General features: G+C 40.5%; 2 protein-coding genes across 5 annotated transcripts in view; both read right to left on the reverse strand.

Moving 5' to 3' along the window:
• Nucleotides 1-24986, reverse strand: part of LOC143975801 (transcription factor COE3-like) — a 261364-nt gene that overhangs the window by 225555 nt on the left and 10823 nt on the right. The gene's annotated exons all lie outside the window — the stretch shown is intronic.
• LOC143974114 (uncharacterized) lies at nt 10639-19708 on the reverse strand. The gene is made up of 2 exons (XM_077475199.1): nt 19702-19708; nt 10639-13086 (listed from the first exon to the last, which is right to left on the reverse strand). The coding sequence occupies exons 1-2, from the start codon at nt 19706-19708 to the stop codon at nt 11528-11530; spliced, it is 1566 nt and encodes a 521-aa protein (XP_077331325.1). The 3' UTR covers nt 10639-11527.

Raw genomic sequence — 24986 nt, forward strand, 5'->3', positions numbered from 1 at the left:
CATTGGTGGGCACTGATGAGGCAGAACTGATGGGCACGATTAGGCTGCACTGATGGGCACGGATGAAGCTGCACTGATGGGCACCAATGAGGCGGCACTGATGGGCACTGATAAGGCTGCACTGATAAGCATAGATGAGGTGGCACTGATGGCACCAATGAGGTGGCAGTGATAGGCACGATGAGACTGCACTGATAGGGCAGCAGGGATAAGGCTGCACTAATGGGCACCAATGAGGCTGTACTGATGGGCACTGATGAAGCTGCACTGATGAGGTTGCACTGATGAGGCTGCACTGATGTCCACCAATGAGGCAGCATTGATGAGCCAGCACTGATGGGCACAATTAGGCTGCACAGTTGGGCACAGATGAAGATGCACTGATGGGCACCAATGAGGCGGCACTGATGAGAACCAATGATGCAGCACTGATGGACACTGATGAGGCTGCACAGATGAGATGGCACATATAGGCACGATGAGGTTGCACTGATGGGCACTGATAGGGCAGCACCGATGAGGCTGCATTAATGTGGGAGGCTGCACTAATGTGGCTGAACTGATGGGCACTGATGAGGTTGCACTGATGAGGCTTCACTGATATGTGGCACTAATAGACAGCACTGGGTGGCATTGAGAGGCATCACTGATGGGCACTAATAAGGCTACACTAGTGATCAGTGCCCTGATACCAGTGTAAATGTCCCCTGTCAGAATTGGCAGTTACCGATTCTCCTCTCCTCACTCTGTGACAGCGTGCGAGGAAAAAAAAATGCTGAAAACCGGCAAGTGATCAGATGTGATTGGACACAGCTCATCATGTGTTAAACAGCCACTGTGATTGATCACAGAGCGCGGTAAAGAACCCAAGGATAAAGCAATTGCGCGCGCGGGGGGGGGGGGGGGTTGTTCACCACGTTCTGGGAGGGCGCCCATGGACACCCTCCAAGAACTGGAGGACCAAGCTGTAGCAGTCTTTTGACCCCCCATGAGTAAGCTCCGATGGGCGGAGTGAAATGTGTTGGGGGGCGTGGCCTGGTGGGGGTCCAGGCTGAGACTGCCATTCACTATCATACAGCAGATCTCGACTTGACGAGAGGCTCTCAGGGGGCACCTAGCCACCGTCTTTTGGCTGTACCGCGATCGGGATAAGTTATAGGATAGGTTGATTTATTTGGGTAAATATTTGGGGCATTTGGTGCCGATATTATTAGCAGGTTTTCTCTTACCCTGGCGCTGCCTCGCTTACAAGTCTCTTGAGTGGTAACGTTTCCACCACTTTACACGAATAATACAATCCAGCATTTAAAGTGAAGGTTATTTACTAAAACTCCGACACGCTTGGCTGAGATCACAACAACCAAATAAAACATCTGTGGGAAAGAACCGTTCGTCCTTTATAAGGATTTTAGCTGTTCCATATTTGCCTGGATCTCAGCTTTAACTATTTCCAGTCCGAGCCGATTCTGACATTCCTCTCCTTCACAAAAAAAATCTGTAATTTGTTTGCTAGAAAATTAGTTTAACCACTTAAGGTCCGGGCCCCTATTTTTCAAACTTGTTTAAAAAATAAATAAATAAATAAATTACTTAGAACCCCCAAACGTTATATATACATATATATATATATATATATATATATATATATATATATATATATATATATATATATATATATATATATATATATAGGCGTCTAAATATATATATATATATATATATATATATATATATATATATATATATATATATATATATATATATATATATATATATAATTTTTTTTAATTATTATTATTAATTATTTATATATATATATATATATAAGCACTTAAGGTCCGGGCCCCTATTTTTTAAACTTGTTTAATAAAATATAAAAAAAATAAAAAAATGAAGAGTGTCTGAAAAAAATAAATAAATAAATAAATATATATATATATATATATATATATATATATATATATATATATATATATATATATATATATATATATATATATATATATATATATATATATATATATATATATATATATTATATATATATATATATATATATATATATATATATATATATATATATATATAAATTATTATTATCCATTGTTTATATATATAAGCACTTAAGGTCTGGGCCCCTATTTTTCAAACTTGTTTAGTAAAAAAATAAAAAATAAAAAAATGAAAAAAAAATTACTTAGAACCCTCAAACATATATAAATAAATAAATATATATATATATATATATATATATATATATATATATATATATATATATATATATATATATATATATATATATTTATTTATTTATTTATTTCTTTTTTCAGACACCCTAGAAAAAAAAATAGCAGTTGTTTCAATACTTTCTGTCACACCGTATTTGCGTAGCGGTCTCACAAGCATGATTTTTTTTAGAAAAACAAAATACACTTTTTTGGAATTAAAATATCTAAAAAATAAATACAATTGGGCTAACTTTACTGTTGCCTTATATTGTGAAAGATGATGTTTACGCTGAGTAAATTGATAGCTATCAACACTGCACCCGCTCGTGGAATGGCAACAAATTTTGACCCTTAAAAATCTTCACAATTAAAAAAAAATTCTACAGATTACCAGTTTTGAGTTACAGAGGAGGTCTAGGGCTAGAATTATTGCTCTCGCTCTACCAATCGCGGCGATACCTCACATGTGTTGTCGAAACACTGTTTTCATATGCAGGCGTAAATTTAGTATGCGTTCGTTTCTGCGCACGAGCTCGGTGGGACAGGCGCTTTAAAAAAAAAAAATTTTTTTTATATATATATATATATATATATATATATATATATATATATATATATATATTATTTATTATTTTTTGTATTTATTATTTATTTATTAAATTAATTAAATTAATTAATTTATTAATTAATTAATTAATTATTATTTATTTACATTTATTATTTAACTTTTTATTTTTAAATGTCTTTAAAAAAAAATTAAAAAAAATATTTGAGTCACTTTTATACCTATTGCAAGGAATGTAAACATCCCTTATAATAGAAAAAAAAGCATGACAGGGCCTCTTTAATGTGAGATCTGGGGTCAAAAGACCCCAGGTCTCATATTTACACTAAATAAAAAAAAAAATGTCTTTAAAAAAAAAAAAAAATATATATATATATATATATATATATATATATATATATATATATATATATATATATATATATATATATATATATATATATTTTACATTTATTTTCTAAAACAAAAGTCTTTTAAAAAAAAGTGTCTTTTTTAAAAAATATATATATTTAAAAAAAAAAAAAAGACTTTAAAAAAAGTATAAAAAAAAAGAAAGTTTTAAAAAAAAGTATTTAAAAAAAATAAGTATTTAAAAAAAATTAAGTATTAAAAAAAAAGTCTTAAAAAAAAGTATTTAAAAAAAAAATAATAATAAGACCATTGGGCGGGAGTGACGTTTTGATGTCGCTTCTGTCATCCAATGTTATGGCGGCCAAGTGGGGGCCATCTTCCCGTCACTTGACTCCATGTTACTGAAGGGAAAGGATCGGATTGTCTCTGCCTCCTCCAGCGGCGGCGACCGGAGCGTGGCGGGGCACCTCTCCCGTTGCCAATAAAAGTGCTTTATCTTGCTGCTGAGACCACTTTTATCTGAAAGAGGTTTTATCTATGACCATTATTTTATCTGAAAGAGGACCCCCCCGCAGAAAAATACCAGGGTTTATGGTAGCTATCTGCTGCCACAACCCCAGTATTCTACGTCAAAATACCGATGTATAACGACGGCCGCTGGTCTGCAAGTGGTTAAACCCCCAAACATTATATATATTTTTAAACAAAGGCCATGGAGAATAAAATGGTGAGTGTTGAAAGGTTCAGCACTGGGAAACAGTCTTTGAAAGATAAAAAATGCATTTTATATACATCAGACCAAAATGAGGATGAAGGTGGGACAGAGGGATTTTGTTCCCAGTCCCTCCAATTCAGGGACAGTTTGGAACTACAGTATGTGCATGAGAGCAGCAGGGGTGGGCAGGAAGGGCAGCTACCCTGAGGCACAGCAGTAGAGCAGTGGCACCCCCTCACCATACATAAAACTCCAGATCAATGGCAACCAATAGGTGGCGATTTCATGTCTTCACTGTCTGTCACATTGTGCCCCCCAGCATGCCCACTCCTCCACCCCATCTGCTCACAGCCGACATGAAAAACATACAGTGTGTGTAGCTGCTAGAAAGTAAGTGATTGGCCACGCATTTGCAGTGCACATTCCATGACAGCCATGGGCACCTGGAGCAAGGTGACAAAGAATGGGCACAGGGCCATGTACCCATTAGACATGGGCACTGACAAAAAATGTGTTCATTTTAGTTTCATTCTTTTTTTGCTTTTTTCGGAAATTCAGATTTTTCAAATTTCCGAATTCTCCGAAATTCCGAATTTACTTACAAATTCTCAAATTTATGAATTTCGAATTTACGAACTTTTGAATTTCTAGTAAATTTTCCAATTTCCGAAAATTTCGAATTTTCCAATTTCGGGTGCCGTTCTGCATTCTTGCCCCCCGGGTGCTAGATGAACCTGCCCTAGGAATGATGAACAGCCTAATGGAGGAAGGTGGAAACATTTTTTTTGGGTGGGGGCAGCAAACAGTATGCCAACCCCCCACACGACGGCCGGTAGGTAGGTAGCACTTACTCCATCACCGGCGGCTTTCCCTGCACGGTCGTGGCCTCCCGTTCTACTGGTCAACAGGCCACAGTGGCGAAGGCGGCTTCAGTTTCCTCCCTCCTCCTCGACAGCCAATCGGGAGTCTTCTCTTTTCGGGCCAATCAGAAAACGAGTCTCACACCCACTTCTGATTTGCCGGATTGAGGATCAGTGTTTCAACAGCAAATATTCATTTTCTGTTGTAACACACCTGGATGGGCGCCGGATGCATCTGTCAGGGCTGGGCTCAGCCCTTCCTTCTTTGAGCTGGACGCTCAGCTGTCAGCTAATTGCCAGCTTCTATGGCTCGGTTCAAACAGGGGCGACTTGTCCAGGCGACTTCGCCGCCTGACAAGTTGCGCTCCGTTCTCTACTATGGAACCGTTCTAATAGGAGTGACTCAAGTCGCTCCGACTTAGAAAAAAGGTTCCTGTACTACTTTTGGGGCGACTTCAGGCAACTTGCATTGACTTCTATACAGAAGTCGTTTTGCAAGTCGCCGCTGAAGTCGTTTGCAGGTCGCGTCTGTGAGTCGCGCTGCAAGTCGTGCCGCCCCTGTGTGAACCGAGCCTATCTCTCTCCACAGTTACTCAGCTGTTGATGATATCCTGCTCATCAGTCCTGCCTACTTAAAGCGGTAGTAAACCCGCAATTTTTTATTTTATTTTTTTAAACCTGCAAAGCAAAATGCATAATGAGCTAGTATGCACCGCATACTAGCTCATTATGAAATACTTACCTTAGAACGAGGCCCCGACATCTGGCCCGATCCACGCCGAGGGAGCCGACATGCTCCCTCGGCGTCTCTTCCGGGTATCGCGGCTCCGGCGCTGTGAGTGGCCGGAGCCGCGATATCGTCACTCCCGCGCATGCGCGCAGGAGATTTCAGTCCGGCCGCATGAGCGCTGCCGGATTTTCACGGAGAGAACCCCCTTGTGCGCATGCGCCGCTGCAGTCAGCGGCGCATACCGAGGGGAATATCTCCTAAACCGTACAGGTTTAGGAGATATTATTTTTACCTACAGGTAAGCCTTATTATAGGCTTTCCTGTAGGTAAAAGTTAAAAAATTGACCATACTACCACTTTAAAGCGGGAGTCCGCCGTTTTTTTTTTTAAAAGCCAGCAGCTACAAATACTGCAGCTGCTGACTTTTAAAATAAGGACACTTACCTGTCCAGCGCTCCCGCGATGTCGGCACCCGAAGCCGATCTCTCGATCATCTCTCGGGTGCTGCCGCCGCCATCTTGGGTATGGGAATCAGGAAGTGGAGCCTTGCGGATTCATTTCCTGGTTCCCTACTGCGCATGCGCAAGTCGCGCTGCGCAATAAGGATGGACCCCGCTGTCTCTGGGATCCGTGTGTTTCCCAGCAGGCAGCGGGGGACCTTCGGAAAAGGGCGTAGAAAAAAATGACCTATTCATGAAGGGGGTTAAAAGGGGTAAAACCTTCCGGAGCTGAAATGGTTTAAATAATATGCAGCATATTATTATATTATATTATATACTATATTATATATTATCTCTGAGAAAAGGAACTTTACATAATCCTAGCACCCATCTAGGAGGGTGCTACATGTGTGCTGATGTAAATTTAGGGTTGGCTCACTGTAACCAGTGTGGCAGAGAGCATCTCCAACCTCAATACTTTCTTGTATCGTCATGTCTCCAACCTCTATACTTTCTTGTATCGTCATGTCTCCAACCTCTATACTTTCTTGTATCGTCATGTCTCCAACCTCTATACTTTCTTGTATCGTCATGTCTCCAACCTCTATACTTTCTTGTATCGTCATGTCTCCAACCTCTGTACTTTCTTGTATCGTCATGTCTCCAACCTCAATACTTTCTTGTATCGTCATGTCTCCAACCTCTGTACTTTCTTGTATCGTCATGTCTCCAACCTCAATACTTTCTTGTATCGTCATGTCTCCAACCTCTGTACTTTCTTGGATCGTCATGTCTCCAACCTCTATACTTTCTTGGATCGTCGTGTCTCCAACCTCTATACTTTCTTGGATCGTCATGTCTCCAACCTCAATACTTTCTTGGATCGTCGTGTCTCCAACCTCTATACTTTCTTGTATTGTCGTGTCTCCAACCTCTATACTTTCTTGTATCGTCATGTCTCCAACCTCTATACTTTCTTGGATCGTCATGTCTCCAACCTCAATACTTTCTTGGATCGTCATGTCTCCAACCTCAATACTTTCTTGGATCGTCATGTCTCCAACCTCAATACTTTCTTGGATCGTCGTGTCTCCAACCTCTATACTTTCTTGTACCGTCATGTCTCCAACCTCAATACTTTCTTGTATCCTCATGTCTCCAACCTCAATACTTTCTTGTATCGTCATGTCTCCAACCTCTATACTTTCTTGTATTGTCATGTCTCCAACCTCAATACTTTCTTGTATTGTCATGTCTCCAACCTCAATACTTTCTTGGATCGTCATGTCTCCAATCTCTATACTTTCTTGTACCGTCATGTCTCCAACCTCCATACTTTCTTGTATCGTCATGTCTCCAACCTCTATACTTTCTTGGATCGTCATGTCTCCAACCTCAATACTTTCTTGGATCGTCATGTCTCCAACCTCAATACTTTCTTGGATCGTCATGTCTCCAACCTCAATACTTTCTTGGATCGTCATGTCTCCAACCTCAATACTTTCTTGGATCGTCATGTCTCCAACCTCTGTACTTTCTTGTACCGTCATGTCTCCAACCTCAATACTTTCTTGTATCGTCATGTCTCCAACCTCTATACTTTCTTGGATCGTCATGTCTCCAACCTCAATACTTTCTTGGATCGTCATGTCTCCAACCTCAATACTTTCTTGGATCGTCGTGTCTCCAACCTCTATACTTTCTTGTACCGTCATGTCTCCAACCTCAATACTTTCTTGTATCCTCATGTCTCCAACCTCAATACTTTCTTGTATCGTCATGTCTCCAACCTCTATACTTTCTTGTATTGTCATGTCTCCAACCTCAATACTTTCTTGTATTGTCATGTCTCCAACCTCAATACTTTCTTGGATCGTCATGTCTCAAACCTCAATACTTTCTTGGATCACTTTTGGCACACCATGTCTGCAACCAAAAGTACTTATATACTGGGCCCACATGCTCTATATGTATTATCATACTGTATGATGTTACTAATGTGAGAACAGTACATTAATGCTATTTTGACATAATACACCAAAGCATAACTTGTATTGTTACTTGAAAAAAAAAAAAATCTGCACTAAGAGATGTTTAAAAAAAGAAACGTAGTCAGCTGCAGGGAACTTATAAGGGAACTGAATCTTTCATGGAGGAGTAGGGACTGGATCTAGGAAAACCTCCTTCATTCAACAAGAAAAGTTGTGGTACATTGAACATAACGTTACATTGAAGCTTCCTATTGAATGAACTGATCAACTATAACAGCGTGAGAATCTCCCATGATGCCTTGGGCCAGCTACTAGACTGCCCCACCCCATGAGAATCATTGCCAGTAAGTACAGACTCAGGAGAGCATTGATCCCTCTCTATTAGCTCTCGATGATGCTTCTTTAATTAGGAAGAAGACCCGGCTTGGGACATCTCTGCAAAAAGCCGAGCGGGTGGAGGGAAGCTATATTCATTTTGAAAATAAGTATTAGAAAATCATTCTATGTCTCTGTGTCTTTAAAAAATGTGCCCCACTGAACCAGTTCTGTTCACCCTTTACTGGGTCATGGGGGGGGGGGGGCAGAATACCCTCAGTAAGGACCTGCATGGAGTTTGTATGACCCACCAATGTTTGTGTGGATTTCCCACAATTCCCACAATTCTAAAATTATATTGACAAGTTATTGATCTGCCGGGGGGGGGGGGGGGATTAAAGCGTAAGCCGGCAATGCAGGAACCAAGAGTCTCCCTTAATGTAGTAGTGTACAGAGAGTTTATTGGGAACCCTTGTACTCCTCAACGCTCCAATCCATTCAAACTGCTATCAGCAATGACCCATCACCCCCTCACTTCATTAAACATCTGTACATCATTCTACCTGTCATAGGAGGGGATTAGTCACTGATGTATTACAACTATTCTCCTCCTGTGTTACATTAACAATCAACGTGCGAGGCTGCCAAGCCAAAATGTATTTTTTTTTTCCATGGACAGCTGCCCAAAGCAAGAGATATGGGGACACACGGACTGCAGAGAGCCAGGGGGACACACAGAACGCAGAGAGCCAGGGAACACCGTAGAGAGCCTGGGGACACACGGGACGCAGAGAGCCTGGGGACACAAGGACTGCAGAGAGCCAGGGGACACACAGGGACACATACGGACCACAGAGGGCTGGGGACACACGGACCAAAGAAAGCTGGGGAGACACGGAGCAAAGAGAAATGGGGACACACGGACCAAAGAAAGCTGGGGAGACATGGACCAAAGAAAGCTGGGGAGACACGGACCAAAGAGAAACGGGGACACAAGGACCAAAGAGAGCCGGGGACACATGGACCAAAGAGAGCTGGGGAGACATGGACCAAAGAGAAACGGGGAAACACGGACCAAAGAGAGCCGGGGACACATGGACCAAAGAGAGCTGGGGAGACATGGACCAAAGAGAAACGGGGACACACGGACCAAAGAAAGCTGGGGAGACATGAACCAAAGAAAGCTGGGGAGACACGGACCAAAGAGAAACGGGGACACAAGGACCAAAGAAAGCTGGGGAGACATGGACCAAAGAGAAACGGGGACACACAGACCAAAGAGAGCCGGGACACACGGACCAAAGAAAGGTGGGGAGACACGGACCAAAGAGAAACGGGGACACACGGACCAAAGAGAGCCAGGGACACACGGACCAAAGAAAGCTGGGGAGACACGGACCAAAGAGAAACGGGGACACACAGACCAAGGAGAGCCGGGGACACACGGACCAAAGAAAGCTGGGGAGACATGGACCAAAGAGAAACGGGGACACACGGACCAAAGAGAAACGGGGACACACAGACCAAAGAGAGCCGGGGACACACGGACCAAAGAAAGCTGGGGAGACATGGACCAAAGAGAAACGGGGACACACGGACCAAAGAAAGCTGGGGAGACATGGACCAAATAGAAACGGGGAGACACGGACCAAAGAAAGCTGGGGAGACATGGACCAAATAGAAACGGGGAGACACGGACCAAAGAGAAACGGGGACACACGGACCAAAGAAAGCTGGGGAGACATGGACCAAAGAGAAACGGGGAGACATGGACCAAAGAAAGCTGGGGAGACATGGACCAAATAGAAACGAGGAGACACGGACCAAAGAGAAACGGGGACACACGGACCAAAGAAAGCTGGGGAGACATGGACCAAAGAGAAACGGGGAGACATGGACCAAAGAAAGCTGGGGAGACATGGACCAAATAGAAACGAGGAGACACGGACCAAAGAGAAACGGGGACACACGGACCAAAGAAAGCTGGGGAGACATGGACCAAAGAGAAACGGGGAGACATGGACCAAAGAAAGCTGGGGAGACATGGACCAAATAGAAACGGGAAGACACGGACCAAAGAGAAACGGGGAGACATGGACCAAAGAAAGCTGGGGAGACATGGACCAAATAGAAACGGGGAGACACGGACCAAAGAGAAACGGGGACACACGGACCAAAGAAAGCTGGGGAGACATGGACCAAAGAGAAACGGGGACACACGGACCAAAGAAAGCTGGGGAGACATGGACCAAAGAGAAACGGGGACACACGGACCAAAGAAAGCTGGGGAGACACGGACCAAAGAGAAACGGGGACACATGGACCAAAGAGAAAGGGGGAGACACGGACCAAATAGAAATGGGGAGACACGGACCAAAGAGAAACGGGGAGACACGGACCAAAGAGAAAGGGGGAGACACGGACCAAAGAGAAAGGGGGAGACACGGACCAAAGAGAAACGGGGAGACATGGACCAAATAGAAACGGGGAGACACGGACCAAAGAGAGCTGGGGACACACAGACAACTCAAATATGAATCTTCTTGTCTGATTTATTTTATAGGCCATCCATCCATCCTCCTAACAATCTATTACAGCCATTCTCAACCAGGGTTCCTCCAGAGGTTGCTAGGGGTTCCTTGGGCTGGGGCTGATGAACCACCTTTTTGATGGTGCCTACAGAGTTCAAGGTTCACCATCACTTAGCAAAGCCAGCTGCATGACACCACATATCTTTTTAGCTGTCTTTAAGGGGGGCAATCTGAGCAACACATAAAGGGGGACATTCTTCATTTTGGCCAACAGTATCAGGGGCGTTGTGTTCCTACTGACCCCTGATAAATTGGTTTTAGGGAGGGTTCCTCAAGACCTGAAAACAATTTTTGGGGTTTCTCTAGGGTTAAAAGTTGGAGAAAGCCTGATCTATTAACTTTCTCTCCACCCAACCATCATCTATCTTTCCATCAATCCTCCTACCAATCTATTATCTTTCTATTCATCCAGCTACCCAACTACTATTTTTCCTTTTTTTTTTCCATCCACGCATCGTCAGTCTTTTCATCTATACATTTGTCTTTCTATCGCTCATCTCTCTTTCTATCCATCGTTCCACATACCCATTTCTTATCTTTCTTTTTACCAATCCATCTATCCATCCTCCTACCAATCTATTATCTTTCTATCCATTCATCTACAAATCTATTATCTTTCATCTATCCATCTATACATTTATGTGTCTATCTATCCATCTTTCCATCCATCCTACTATTTACCCGCCTATTATCTATCTTTCTATCCATCCATCTATCTATCACACCAAAGAATAAGACACATCATCTTATTTCTATTACAAGAGCTGTGTGCTCTACCATCTTCTTTTGTACTTGTTTCTTGGATTTCTGACATGGAAATACTTTGACTGGCTGACCATAATCTGAGGACTCCTCTGGCTGACCATACACCGAGGACTCCTCTGGTTGACCATACTCCGAGGACTCCTCTGGCTGACCATACTCTGAGGACTCCTCTGGCTGACCATTCTCCGAGGACTCCTCTGGCTGACCATACTCTGAGGACTCCTCTGGCTGACCATACTCTGAGGACTCCTCTGGCAGCCCATACTCCGCGGACTCCTCTGGCTGACCATTTTCCGAGGACTCCTCCGGCTGACCATACACCGAGGACTCCTCTGGCTGACCATACACCGAGGACTCCTCTGGTTGACCATTCTCTGAGGACTCCTCTGGCTGACCATTCTCTGAGGACTCCTCTGGCTGACCATACTTTAAGGAGTCCTCTGGCTGACCATTCTCTGAGGACTCCTCTGGCTGCCCATACTCCGCAGACTCCTCTGGCTGACCATTTTCCGAGGACTCCTCCAGCTGACCATACACCGAGGACTCCTCTGGCTGACCATACTCTGAGGACTCCTCTGGCTGACCATACTCTGAGGACTCCTCTGGCTGACCATACACCGAGGACTCCTCTGGCTGCCCATACTCTGAGGACTCCTCTGGCTGACCATTCTCTGAGGACTCCTCTGGCTGACCATACACTGAGGACTCCTCTGGCTGACCACACTCTGAGGACTCCTCTGGCTGACCATTCTCTGAGGACTCCTCTGGCTGACCATACACTGAGGACTCCTCTGGCTGACCATTCTCTGAGGACTCCTCTGGCTGACCATACACCGAGGACTCCTCTGGCTGCCCATACACCGAGGACTCCTCTGGCTGACCATACTCATCGGACTCCTCTGGCTGACCATTCTCCGAGGACTCCTCTGGCTGACCATTCTCAGAGGACTCCTCTGGCTGACCATACTCTGAGGATTCCTCTGGTTGACCATACTCCGAGGACTCCTCTGGCTGACCATACACCGAGGACTCCTCTGGCTGTCCATACACCGAGGACTCCTCTGGCTGCCCATACTCATTGGACTCCTCTGGCTGACCATTCTCCGAGGACTCCTCTGGCTGACCATTCTCTGAGGACTCCTCTGGCTGACCATACTCTGAGGACTCCTCTGGTTGACCATTCTCTGAGGACTCCTCTGGTTGACCATTCTCTGAGGACTCCTCCGGCTGACCATACTCTGAGGACTCCTCCGGCTGACCATACTCTGAGGACTCCTCTGGCTGACCATTCTCCGAGGACTCCTCCGGCTGACCATTCTCTGAGGACTCCTCTGGCTGACCATTCTCCGAGGACTCCTCCGGCTGACCATTCTCTGAGGACTCCTCTGGCTGACCATTCTCCGAGGACTCCTCCGGCTGACCATTCTCTGAGGACTCCTCCGGCTGACCATACTCTGAGGACTCCTCCGGCTGACCATACTCCGAGGACTCCTCCGGCTGACCATACTCTGAGGACTCCTCCGGCTGACCACACTCTGACAGTCAGGAGATGTAAAGACTCTGACATCCTCACATAAATATCTCAGTAAACAATAAAAAAAAGAAAGATCCCGCTCACAGTTCTCTCCTTATTTATTTCTCTGTTCAGCTACAAGAACCAAACTCTCCGCTTCCTGACAATGATTTTTTTTTTTTAAAACGATCTGTCAAAGCGTTCGCTCAGACACATGCGCAATGTATTTATCATTTCTCTTGTCGAAGAAAAAAAAAAATTTAAGCATGAATCAAACTTTCCTTTTTACAAAAAAAAAAAATAAGATTTCCTATAGCAGCAAAAACCACAACGGTAAAAATGATTATTTTCTTCAATGATGTTGCCTCCACAGATGGATACATGTAGCGAGGAACATGTTTATTGTATTGAGCATTACTGCCGGAATGGATGTGGCAGGAGATCCCAAACGGCTTACAGGGAGATCAAACCAATGCGATAGGAGCGGAGCTGGAAAAATTGAAAACTGGAGCTCAGAGTGTTAGAAAAAAAAAAAAAAAAAGCTGCGTAGTAACAACATTGAGAGTGATGGTAACAGTGATGGTGGTTTTAGTATAAAAGCAATAAAACAAATAATTAGAAAATCCTAAAGACAGATGAAACCTGATCCTCTACCTGTGTGTGTCTGTGTGTCTCACTTTTTATTTTTTGTTCACTGCAAAACATGAGCTGACTTTTTTCACTTTATGTTATGTAAAATCCCCCAAAAAATATATATATTTTTTTTATGCAAAATCAAAAAATGTGCCCATTTTTATTACAAAAATACACACAAAGTATACACTTTTTTTTTTGGTAGAAAAATGTCTTATGCAGATTCCAAAAATGCGCCCAATTTCTTTTCTAATAAAAACGTGTCGATTTTTGGATTTTGCATTCGAAATTTTTGCAATAAAACAGGCGTACATTTTTGGATTTTTGCATGAGACATCTTGCAATAAAAAAAAAAAATGTAGATTTTTTGATTTTGCATAAGAAGTTTTCTACCAAAAAAGTGTACACTTTTGGATTTTGCATCAGAAACTTTGCAATTTAAAAAGCGTACATTTTTTTTGTTTATTTTTGCAATAAAAACGTGTTCATTTTTTGATTTTGCATATGAAATTTTCGAATAAAAATGTGTACATTTTTGGAGTTTGCATTAGAAATTTTCTAACAAAAAAGTGTACACTTTTGGATTTTGCATCAGAAAATTTGCAATAAAAAAAGTGTAAATTTTTTTTTATTTTGCATGTGAAATTTTCGAATAAAAAAACACATTTTTATTGCAAAATTTCTAATGCAAAAATCTAAAAAAGGTATAGTTTTTTTATTGCACAGTTTCTGATGCAAAATACGAAAGTGTACAACTATTTCTTACGCAAGAGCCAAAAATTTACACATTTTTATTTGAAAATGACATATGCAAAAGCCAAAAACGTACACATTATTTTTTGCAGAATTAAAAAATTTACACATTTTTATAAGAAAATTTCTCATGCAAAATTCAAAAAATTGACACTTTTTTTTTTATTGCAAAGTTTCTTTTGCAGAATCCAAAAATGTACACATTTTTTAAAAGAAAATTTCTCATGCAAAATCCAAAAAACTGACACTTTTTTTTATTGCAAAGTTTCTTTTGCAGAATCCAAAAATGTACACATTTTTATAAGAATATTTCTCATGCAAAATCCAAAAAAACTGACACTTTTTTATTGCAAAGTTTCTTTTGCAGAATCCAAAAATGTACAAATTTTTATAAGAATATTTCTCATGCAAAATTTAAAAAAATTACACATTTTTATTGCAAAGTTTATTTTGCAGAATTAAAAAATGTACACATTTTTATAACAAAATTTCTCATGCAAAATCCAAAAATCTGACACTTTTTTTATTGCAAAGTTTCTAATGCAGAATCCAAAAATGTACACATTTTTATGAGAAAATTTCTCATGCAAAATTCAAAAAAATTACACATTTTTATTGCAAAGTTTCTTTTGCAGAATCCAAAAATGTACACAATTTTATAAGAAAATTTCTCATGCAAAATCCAAAAATCTGACACTTTTTTTTATTGCAAAGTTTCTAATGCGGAATCCAAAAATGTACACATTTTTATAACAAAATTTCTCATGCAAAATCCAAAAAACAGATAGCTTTTTATTGCAAAGTTTATTTTGCAGAATCCAAAAATGTACACATGTTTATAAGAAGATTTCTCATGCAAAATTAAAAAAAATTTACACTTTTTTATTGCAAAGTTTCTTTTGCAGAATCCAAAAATGTACACATTTTTTATAAGAAAATTTCTCATGCAAAATCCAAAAAATTTTGCAAAAAAAATCCAAAAATGTACACCTTTTAATTAGAATATTTCCTATGCAAAATCCAAAAATGTACATATTTTTTTTATCACAATGTTTCTCACGCAAAATTAAAAAAAAAAATGTACATTTTTTTCAAATGCAAAATTCTAAAAATTTCAGGCATGCAAAACTGGATTTATCTCCTGCTATTTGCTGGTAGTAGACATTGATCGTTTCCGCTTTTTCTGTACAAAATATTTTGTAACGCTCCCTCTCATTCCCTCACTTCGCCCCCCACCCTCCTCTGGTTCCCAGCTGTGGCTATTGTCCTATGGGGAATCTCGCTTTGGTCAAGCATGAAGGAGGGAGGAAAGCTTCAAGGATTTCGAGTATAGAAGACCCTGCCAAGGACCAAACCAGCGCTCATCCTAAATGTAGTTGTAAATGGATTGCAAAGATCAAACTGAATCCGGCTCCAGAGACAACAGGAATACAATGATGCTCCATGAGTATTGATTAAGACTTAATTCCAAGGATGATATGAGATCTGAGCCTGCTTATGACGCTCTATCTTCGGACTTGTGCGAACATTGCAATATCTTCCTTGTAAGAACCGTCTAATTGGTGATGCAAGGCCGGACACCCTGCACACCCTAATGAACGTGTGTTTTGCTTGCTCTTCGCTAATTAATAAAGTCTGTTTATTGTAAAATGTGTCGACACGCAGAGAGCGCTCCCGGTAACGAGCGTATTACAGGCACACATGTTCCCGCAGTCAGTAGGCCGGACAATTAAAGGGAAATTAATGATGCACTGAGCGAAGCCAGATGTTGGACATGTCACTGTAACTGGTGAGAAACACGGGCGGATTCACAGGAACATTCCAGAAGAGCTCTGCAATGTGAAGAACTCCTCTACTATACTCTGCTCCGGCCTTTCCCAGCTGTTTTAACATGGAGGAACCCTCGAAATAACTTTCAGGTCTAAGGGAACCCCTGATAATGATTACAGTATCTACAGCTCCGGGTACATGGGCATGAACGGCAAGCCGAGACCGATGAATAAATGAAAGAATAAGGAATGTGGAGTGCTCACAGTATGAGACTTAGGGGTGACGTACAAAATCATTTTCTGTAGTATTAATAGAATGAAGCAAATGCTACTAATGGGCAGCAAATAAAAATGCCCCCTTGGTTTGGTGGTCATGGGAGAAGGACCCACTTATATTGGTTTGGTGGTCATTGTAAGAAGGAACCCCTTATATTGGTGGTCATTGTAAGAAGGAACCCCTTATATTGGTGGTCATTGTAAGAAGGACCTCCTTATATTAAAGGTTATTGGAAGAAGGACCTCCTTATATTGAAGGTTATTGAAAGAAGGACCTCCTTATATTGAAGGTTATTGAAAGAAGGACCTCCTTATATTGAAGGTTATTGAAAGAAGGACCTCCTTATATTGAAGGTTATTGAAAGAAGGACCTCCTTATATTAAAGGTTATTGGAAGAAGGACCTCCTTATATTGAAGGTTATTGAAAGAAGGACCTCCTTATATTGGTGGTCATTGGAAGAAGATCTCCTTACATTGGTGGTCATTGGAAGAAGGACCTCTTTATATCGAAGGTCATTGGAAGAAGGACCTCCTTATATTGAAGGTCATTGGAAGAAGGACCTCCTTATATTGAAGGTCATTGGAAGAAGGACCTCCTTATATTGAAGGTCATTGGAAGAAGGACCTCCTTATATTGAAGGTCATTGGAAGAAGGACCTCCTTATGTTGGTGGTCATTAAGGAAAAGCACCCCCTTGTATTGGCGGTCATCGTAAGGACTCCCTTATATCGGTGGTCAATGGAAGTACTCCCTTATGTTGATAGTCATTGGAAGTGGGCATTCTTATACTAGTGGTCATTGGAAGAAGGGTCCCTTACATTGATGGCCATTAGAAGGTCTCCCTTCATTGGTGATCAGTGGAAAAAAAAATGTCCTTATTTTGGTGGTCATTGGAAAAAGGCCCCCCTTATATTGGTAGTCATTAGAAAAAAGGACCTCCTTATATTGGTGGTCATTGGAAAAGGGACCCCCTTATATTGGTGGTCATTGGAAAAGGGACCCCCTTATATTGGTGGTCATTGTAAGGACTCCCTTATATTGGTAGTCATTGGGAGAATGACCCCCCTTATATTGGTAGTCATTGGAAGTAGGCATTCTTATACTAGTGGTCATTGGAAGAAGGGCCACTTACATTGATGGTCATTAGAAGGTCTCCCTTCATTGGTGATCAGTGGAATTGTGGTTATTTTGGTGGTCATTGGAAAAAGGACCCACTTATATTGGTAGTCATTGGAAAAAAGGACCCCCTTATATTGGTGGTCATTGGAAAAAGGACCCCCTTATATTGGTGGTCATTGGAAAAAGGACACCCTTATATTGGTGGTCATTAGAAGAAAGACTCCCTTATCTTGGTGCTCATTGAGAGAAGGACTCCCTTATATTGGCAGTAATTGGAAGAAGGATCCCTTATATTGGTGGCCATTGGGAGAAGGGCTCCCTTATATTGGTGGTCATTGGAGGAAGCCCCCCTTACATTTATGACCACTAAAACAAGGCCTCCATTCATTGGTGATCAGTGGGAAACAAAAACCCTTATTTTGGTGGTCATTAGAAGAAGTCCCCCTTCACTGGTGATGATCAGTGGAAATATGTCCTTATGATAATGATCATTGGAAGAAGGTCCCCTTGACTGGTGATCAGTGGAAAAAATTGTCCTCCTTTTGGTGGTGATTGGAAAAAAGTAGCCCCTTATATTGCCAGTCATTGGAAGAAGGAACCCCCTTATATTAGAGGGAACAAAGATATGTGTGTGAGCTGCTCAGACTGAATGGGAATGAAGCCCTGTGCCTGTCTGCTGCAAGTGCTGGCCGAGAATGGCGCTTGTCTATGCTCCAGTCAATGGTAGAGAGTGATAGGTGTCCCGGAATCGAGTCAAAGCCTGCTGTGTGCTAGTGAATGGCAGTCTCAGCTGGGAACACGTTGGGGGCATGGCCTGGCAGGGTTCTCGGCTGAGACTGCCATTTACTATCACACAGCAGTCTTTGACTTGATGTGTGGCTTCCGGGAAACCTATCAACCCTTATATTGGTGGTTATTGGGAGAAGGATACCCTTATATTGGTGGTTATTGGGAGAAGGATACCCTTATATTGGTGGTTATTGGGAGAAGGATACCCTTATATTGGTGGTTATTGGGAGAAGGATCCCCTTATATTGGTGGTTATTGGGAGAAGGATCTCCTTATATTGGTAGTCACTGGGCAAAAGACCCCCCTTATGATTGTTGGTCATTGGAAGAAGGACCTCCCTCTGATTTTTGGTCATTGGAAAAAGACCCCCATTCTATTGATGGCCATTAGAAGAAGGCCTCCCTTCACTGGTGATCAGTGGAAAATATTGTCCTTATTTTGGTGGTCATTGGAAGAAGCAGCCACTTATATTGGTGGTCATTGAGAGACGGAGCCTCTTATATTTGTGGTTCACTGGAATAAGGATTTTATTGGCGCTGATTGGGAAAGGGCCCCCCTCTACTGGAGTTCATTAGGAGAAGGGCCCCCTTCAGTGGTGTTTTTTGGGGTAAATGCTCCCTTCATTGGTGGTCAGTGGCAGAAGGGCCTTTTTACTAGTGATCATTGGAAGGGCCTCCTTCACCTGGGGTCATTGGATAAAATACTCCTTGGTGGTCCTTGGGAAGAATGCCCTAGGGCAGGGATGGAGAACCTTTGCCCCCCAGATGTTTTGGAACTACATTTCCCATGATGTTCAACTACACTGCAGAGTGCATGTGCATCATGGGAAATGTAGTTCCAAAACATCTGGGGTGCCAAGGTTCGCCATCACTGGCCTAGGTGATAACTGAAGAATGTCCTCTTGAGGAAATGTGGTTGAGAAAGGCTGATCTTCACTGTATGAGATAGATAGATAGATAGATAGATAGATAGATAGATAGATAGATAGATAGATAGATAGATATTTTTTTATTATATAAACATTTCTAGATAGGTGGGCTCAGAATATCCTAGTCACATTTTTTTTTTTTAAATGGAACATACATTTAAAGAGAACCTGTCCACAGGAAATACGTGAAATGCAGCATTTCCCTATGTTGGGAATGTGTTTGCACATTATGATGAAATTAGGTAGAAAGCATGAAAAATTGATAATTTTACCACTGCTGATTACTTGGCAGTGGCAGCAGAAATATCAAATGCAGATGTGGTTTGTACATGGATTATAGTGTTCCACAATGCCGTGTGCTACCTCTACCCGTCATTATGATTCATATAGCGCCATCTACTGCAGCAGCACTGTACAATGCAAGCAATACAGGCCAGGAAGTACATATGTAGGGATAACGTAGGCATCACTAACTGGGTGCGGTGGGAGAAATAGCACTGCTTGTATTGGCTAAATAGAAGGATTTGTTTCAACTCTTTACTGCAAGATCAGAAAAGATTGACATTTCTGGACTCAGTTGTAGCACAATGGTATTTTTTCATAGCAGTATTCTTTATGGTATTGTAAAAAAAAAAAAAAAAAAACATATGTGTATATAATAATAATAAAATGCTGGTCATATATACATAAAAAAATATATATATTTATATATATATATATATATATATATATATATATATATATATATATATATATATATATATATATATATATATATATAAATATTACATTTTAATATATATATATTTTTTTATTTACATTTTACATTTTTTATATATATATATATATATATATATATATATATATTTTTTTTTTTATTTATTTATTTATTTATTATTTTGATTTTACATTTTATATATATATATATATATATATATATATATATATATATATATATGTATATTAAAAAGTTAAAAAATATGTGTATATATATATATATATATATATATATATATATATATATATATACACACACAGACACATACATATATACATATAATTTTATTTTAGATATATTTTTCCATTATATTGTCATTTAATATATATTATTTTAATATATTTATATCTTTATATATTTTTTCATATAATTTTATATATATTATTTTATTAATAATAATAATAATAATAAAATATATATATATTTTTTTTTTTTACTTTTTACTACATATTTTATATATATATATATATATATATATATATATATATATATATATATATATATATATTAGGTTATATTGTCATTTTATATATATTATTTTAATATATTTATATTTTTTATATATTTTTTTTATATCTTTATTATTAAAATAATCTCTCTCTCTCTCTCTCTCTCTCTCTCTCTCTATATATATATATTTTTTCATTAAATATATCATGCAACATGTTCCGTATCTCATTGGAAGTTAAACTAGATGTGTGTTGGAGTTTATTTATTTATTTTAATTATTAAATAGACCCTTTTGTGATGCTCCTTTACAGACACACAGTCCCAGTCTCCTTCCTTCTCCCTGTCTGAGCATCTCTCTAACTAATAAGGTAAGTACTGAGAACCACCATTCATCTCCCACAGCTACCCATTCCCATAATATCCTAGAAAATGACATTCGGCATCTGAAAGTTTGTAGTGATAACATTGATTCTTTGAAAGTATAATATTGTATAATTAATTCATAAAATACACAGAAATCGAATGGGTGTGTAATGTGGAGTTGTAGCCGACACTGGCCAATCACAATCCCCATCCAAAATCCGCGTTATTCTCATTTTCTTTTCTCCGTTTTATGAATCAGTCCCTTCCCGGATTCCCCGGCATCCTCAGAACATACATCTTCTGCTGCTGAGCCCACGTGCCGCCTCCCGCTCCGTCCTCGGTGTAAACAGCCCGCTGGCTCAGCTTTGGTGATGAGCTTCTTCATAGCGGCTTGGGGCAGGCGGAGGAAGATTCTCATTGTAGGCAGAGATATTACAATGTATTACAGGCTGTAGGAAGGGTCATTCTATGGGAAGGATATCTCTCTATCAGAGTGTTACCCTTCCTATAGACAATTACCCTTCCTATAGAGTTACCCTTCCTAGAGACAATTACCCTTCCTATAGAGAGTTACCCTTCCTATAGAGAGTTACCTTTTCAACAAAGAGTTATCCTTCCTATAAAGAGCTCTCCTTCCCATAGAGTGTTACAATTACATTAGAAAGTTATCCTTCATATCGAGAGTTATCCTTCCTATAGAGAGTTATCCTTCCTATAGAGAGTTATCCCTCCTATAGAGAGTTATCCTTCCTATAGAGAGTTACCCTTCCTATAAAGAGCTCTCCTTCCTATAGAGTGTTACAATTCCATTAGAAAGTTATCCTTCCTATAAAGAGTTATCCTTCCTATAAAGAGTGCTCCTTCCTATAGAATGTTACCCTTCCTATAGAGTGTTACCCTTCCTATAGAGTGTTACCCTTCCTATAGAGTGTTACCCTTCCTATAGAGTGTTGCCCTTCCTATAAAGAGCTCTCCTTCCTATAGAGTGTTACAATTACCATAGAAAGTTATCCTTCATATAGAGAGTTATCCTTCCTATAAAGAGTTACCCTTCCTATAAAGAGCTCTCCTTCCTATAGAGTGTTACAATTCCATTAGAAAGTTATCCTTCCTATAAATAGTTACCCATCCTATAAAGAGTGCTCCTTCCTATAGAATGTTACCCTTCCTATAGAGTGTTACCCTTCCTATAGAGTGCTACCCTTCCTATAGAGTGTTGCCCTACCTATAAAGAGCTCTCCTTCCTATAGAGTGTTACAATTCCATTAGAAATGTATCCTTCATATAGAGAGTTACCCTTCCTATAAAGAGTTACCCTTCCTATAGAGAGTTACCCTTCCTATAAAGAGCGCTCCTTCCTATAGAGTGTTACCCTTCCTATAGAGAGTTACCCTTCCTATAGAGTGTTACCCTTCCTATAGAGAGTTACCCTTCCTATAAAGAGCGCTCCTTCCTATAGAGTGTTACCCTTCCTATAGAGAGTTACCCTTCCTATAGAGAGTTACCCTTCCTATAAAGAGCGCTCCTTCCTATAGAGTGTTACCCTTCCTATAGAGAGTTACCCTTCCTATAGAGTGTTACCCTTCCTATAGAGAGTTACCCTTCCTATAAAGAGTTACCCTTCCTATAAAGAGCGCTCCTTCCTATAGAGTGTTACCCTTCCTATAGAGAGTTACCCTTCCTATAGAGAGTTACCCTTCCTATAGAGAGTTACCTTTTCAACAAAGAGTTATCCTTCCTATAAAGAGCTCTCCTTCCCATAGAGTGTTACAATTACATTAGAAAGTTATCCTTCATATCGAGAGTTATCCTTCCTATAGAGAGTTATCCTTCCTATAGAGAGTTATCCCTCCTATAGAGAGTTATCCTTCCTATAGAGAGTTACCCTTCCTATAAAGAGCTCTCCTTCCTATAGAGTGTTACAATTCCATTAGAAAGTTATCCTTCCTATAAAGAGTTATCCTTCCTATAAAGAGTGCTCCTTCCTATAGAATGTTACCCTTCCTATAGAGTGTTACCCTTCCTATAGAGTGTTACCCTTCCTATAGAGTGTTACCCTTCCTATAGAGTGTTGCCCTTCCTATAAAGAGCTCTCCTTCCTATAGAGTGTTACAATTACCATAGAAAGTTATCCTTCATATAGAGAGTTATCCTTCCTATAAAGAGTTACCCTTCCTATAAAGAGCTCTCCTTCCTATAGAGTGTTACAATTCCATTAGAAAGTTATCCTTCCTATAAATAGTTACCCATCCTATAAAGAGTGCTCCTTCCTATAGAATGTTACCCTTCCTATAGAGTGTTACCCTTCCTATAGAATGCTACCCTTCCTATAGAGTGTTGCCCTACCTATAAAGAGCTCTCCTTCCTATAGAGTGTTACAATTCCATTAGAAATGTATCCTTCATATAGAGAGTTACCCTTCCTATAAAGAGTTACCCTTCCTATAGAGAGTTACCCTTCCTATAAAGAGCGCTCCTTCCTATAGAGTGTTACCCTTCCTATAGAGAGTTACCCTTCCTATAGAGTGTTACCCTTCCTATAGAGAGTTACCCTTCCTATAAAGAGCGCTCCTTCCTATAGAGTGTTACCCTTCCTATAGAGAGTTACCCTTCCTATAGAGAGTTACCCTTCCTATAAAGAGCGCTCCTTCCTATAGAGTGTTACCCTTCCTATAGAGAGTTACCCTTCCTATAGAGTGTTACCCTTCCTATAGAGAGTTACCCTTCCTATAAAGAGTTACCCTTCCTATAAAGAGCGCTCCTTCCTATAGAATGTTACCCTTCCTATAGAGTGTTACCCTTCCTATAAAGAGTTACCATTCCTATAGAGAGTTACCCTTTCAACAAAGAGTTATCCTTCTTATGGATAGTTACCCTTCCTATAAAGAGCTCTCCTTCCTATAGAATGTTTCCCTTCCTACACAGAGTTAGTCTTTCTATTGAGAGTAATGGTTCCTATAAAGAGTTACCCTTCCTATAGAGTGCTACCCTTCCTATAGAGAGTTACCCTTCCTAAAAAGAGTTACCCTCCTAAAAAAAAAAGAGTTACCCTTTCTATAGAGAGTTAGCCTTCTTATAGAGAGTTAGCCTTCCTATACAGAGTTACCCTTCCTATACAGAGTTACCCTTCCTATAAAGAGTTACCCTTCCGTTAGAGAGTTAGCCTTCATATACATAGTTACCCTTCCTATAGAGACTTACCCTTCCTATAGAGAGTTACCCTTCCTATAGAGAGTTACCCTTCCGTTAGAGAGTTAGCCTTTCTATTGAGAGCTAGCGTTCCTATAAAGAGCTACCCTTTCTATAGAGAGAGTTACCCTTTCTAAAAAGAGTTACCCTTCCTGTTAAGAGTTACTCTTTCTATAGAGAGTTAGCCTTCCTATAGAGAGTCACCCTTGCTATAAAGAGTTACCCTTCTATAGACAGTTACCCTTCCTACAGACAGTTACCCTTCCTACGGAGAGTTAACTTTCATATAGACAGTTACCCTTCCTATAAGGAGTTACCCTTCCAACATTTACCGGTAATTGAAATCTGGCCTTTATGGAAGAGTGACAAGAAGAAAGCCACTGTTGAAAGAAAGCCATAAGAAGTCTCGTTTGCAGTCTGTGAGAAGCCATGTGGGGGAGGGGGCAGCAAACACGTGGAAGAAGGTGCTCTGGTCAGATGAGACCAACATTCAACTTTTTGGCCTAAAAGCAAAAGTCTGGTTGGGGAGGAAAACTAACACCGCACATCACCCTGAACACACCATCCCCACCGTGAAACATGGTGGTGGCAGCATCATGTGGTGGGGATGCTTTTCTCCAGCAGGAACAGGGAAGCTGGTCAGAGTTGATGGGAAGATGGATGGAGCCAAATACAGGACAATCTTAGAAGAAAATCTGCAAAAGACTTGAGACCGGGGCGGAGGTTCACCTTCTAGCAGGACAACGACCCGAAACATCCAGCCAGAGCTACAATGGAATGGTTTACATCAAAGCACATTCATGTGTGTTAGAATGGCCCAGTCACAGTCCAGACCTAAATCACATTGAGAATCTGTGGCAAGACTTGAAAATTGC

Source organism: Lithobates pipiens, unplaced genomic scaffold, assembly GCF_037356315.1.
Source record: "Lithobates pipiens isolate NorthernLeopardFrog02 unplaced genomic scaffold, aLitPip1_a1.2 Scaffold_13, whole genome shotgun sequence".
In the NCBI taxonomy this organism is placed as follows: Eukaryota; Metazoa; Chordata; class Amphibia; order Anura; family Ranidae; genus Lithobates; species Lithobates pipiens.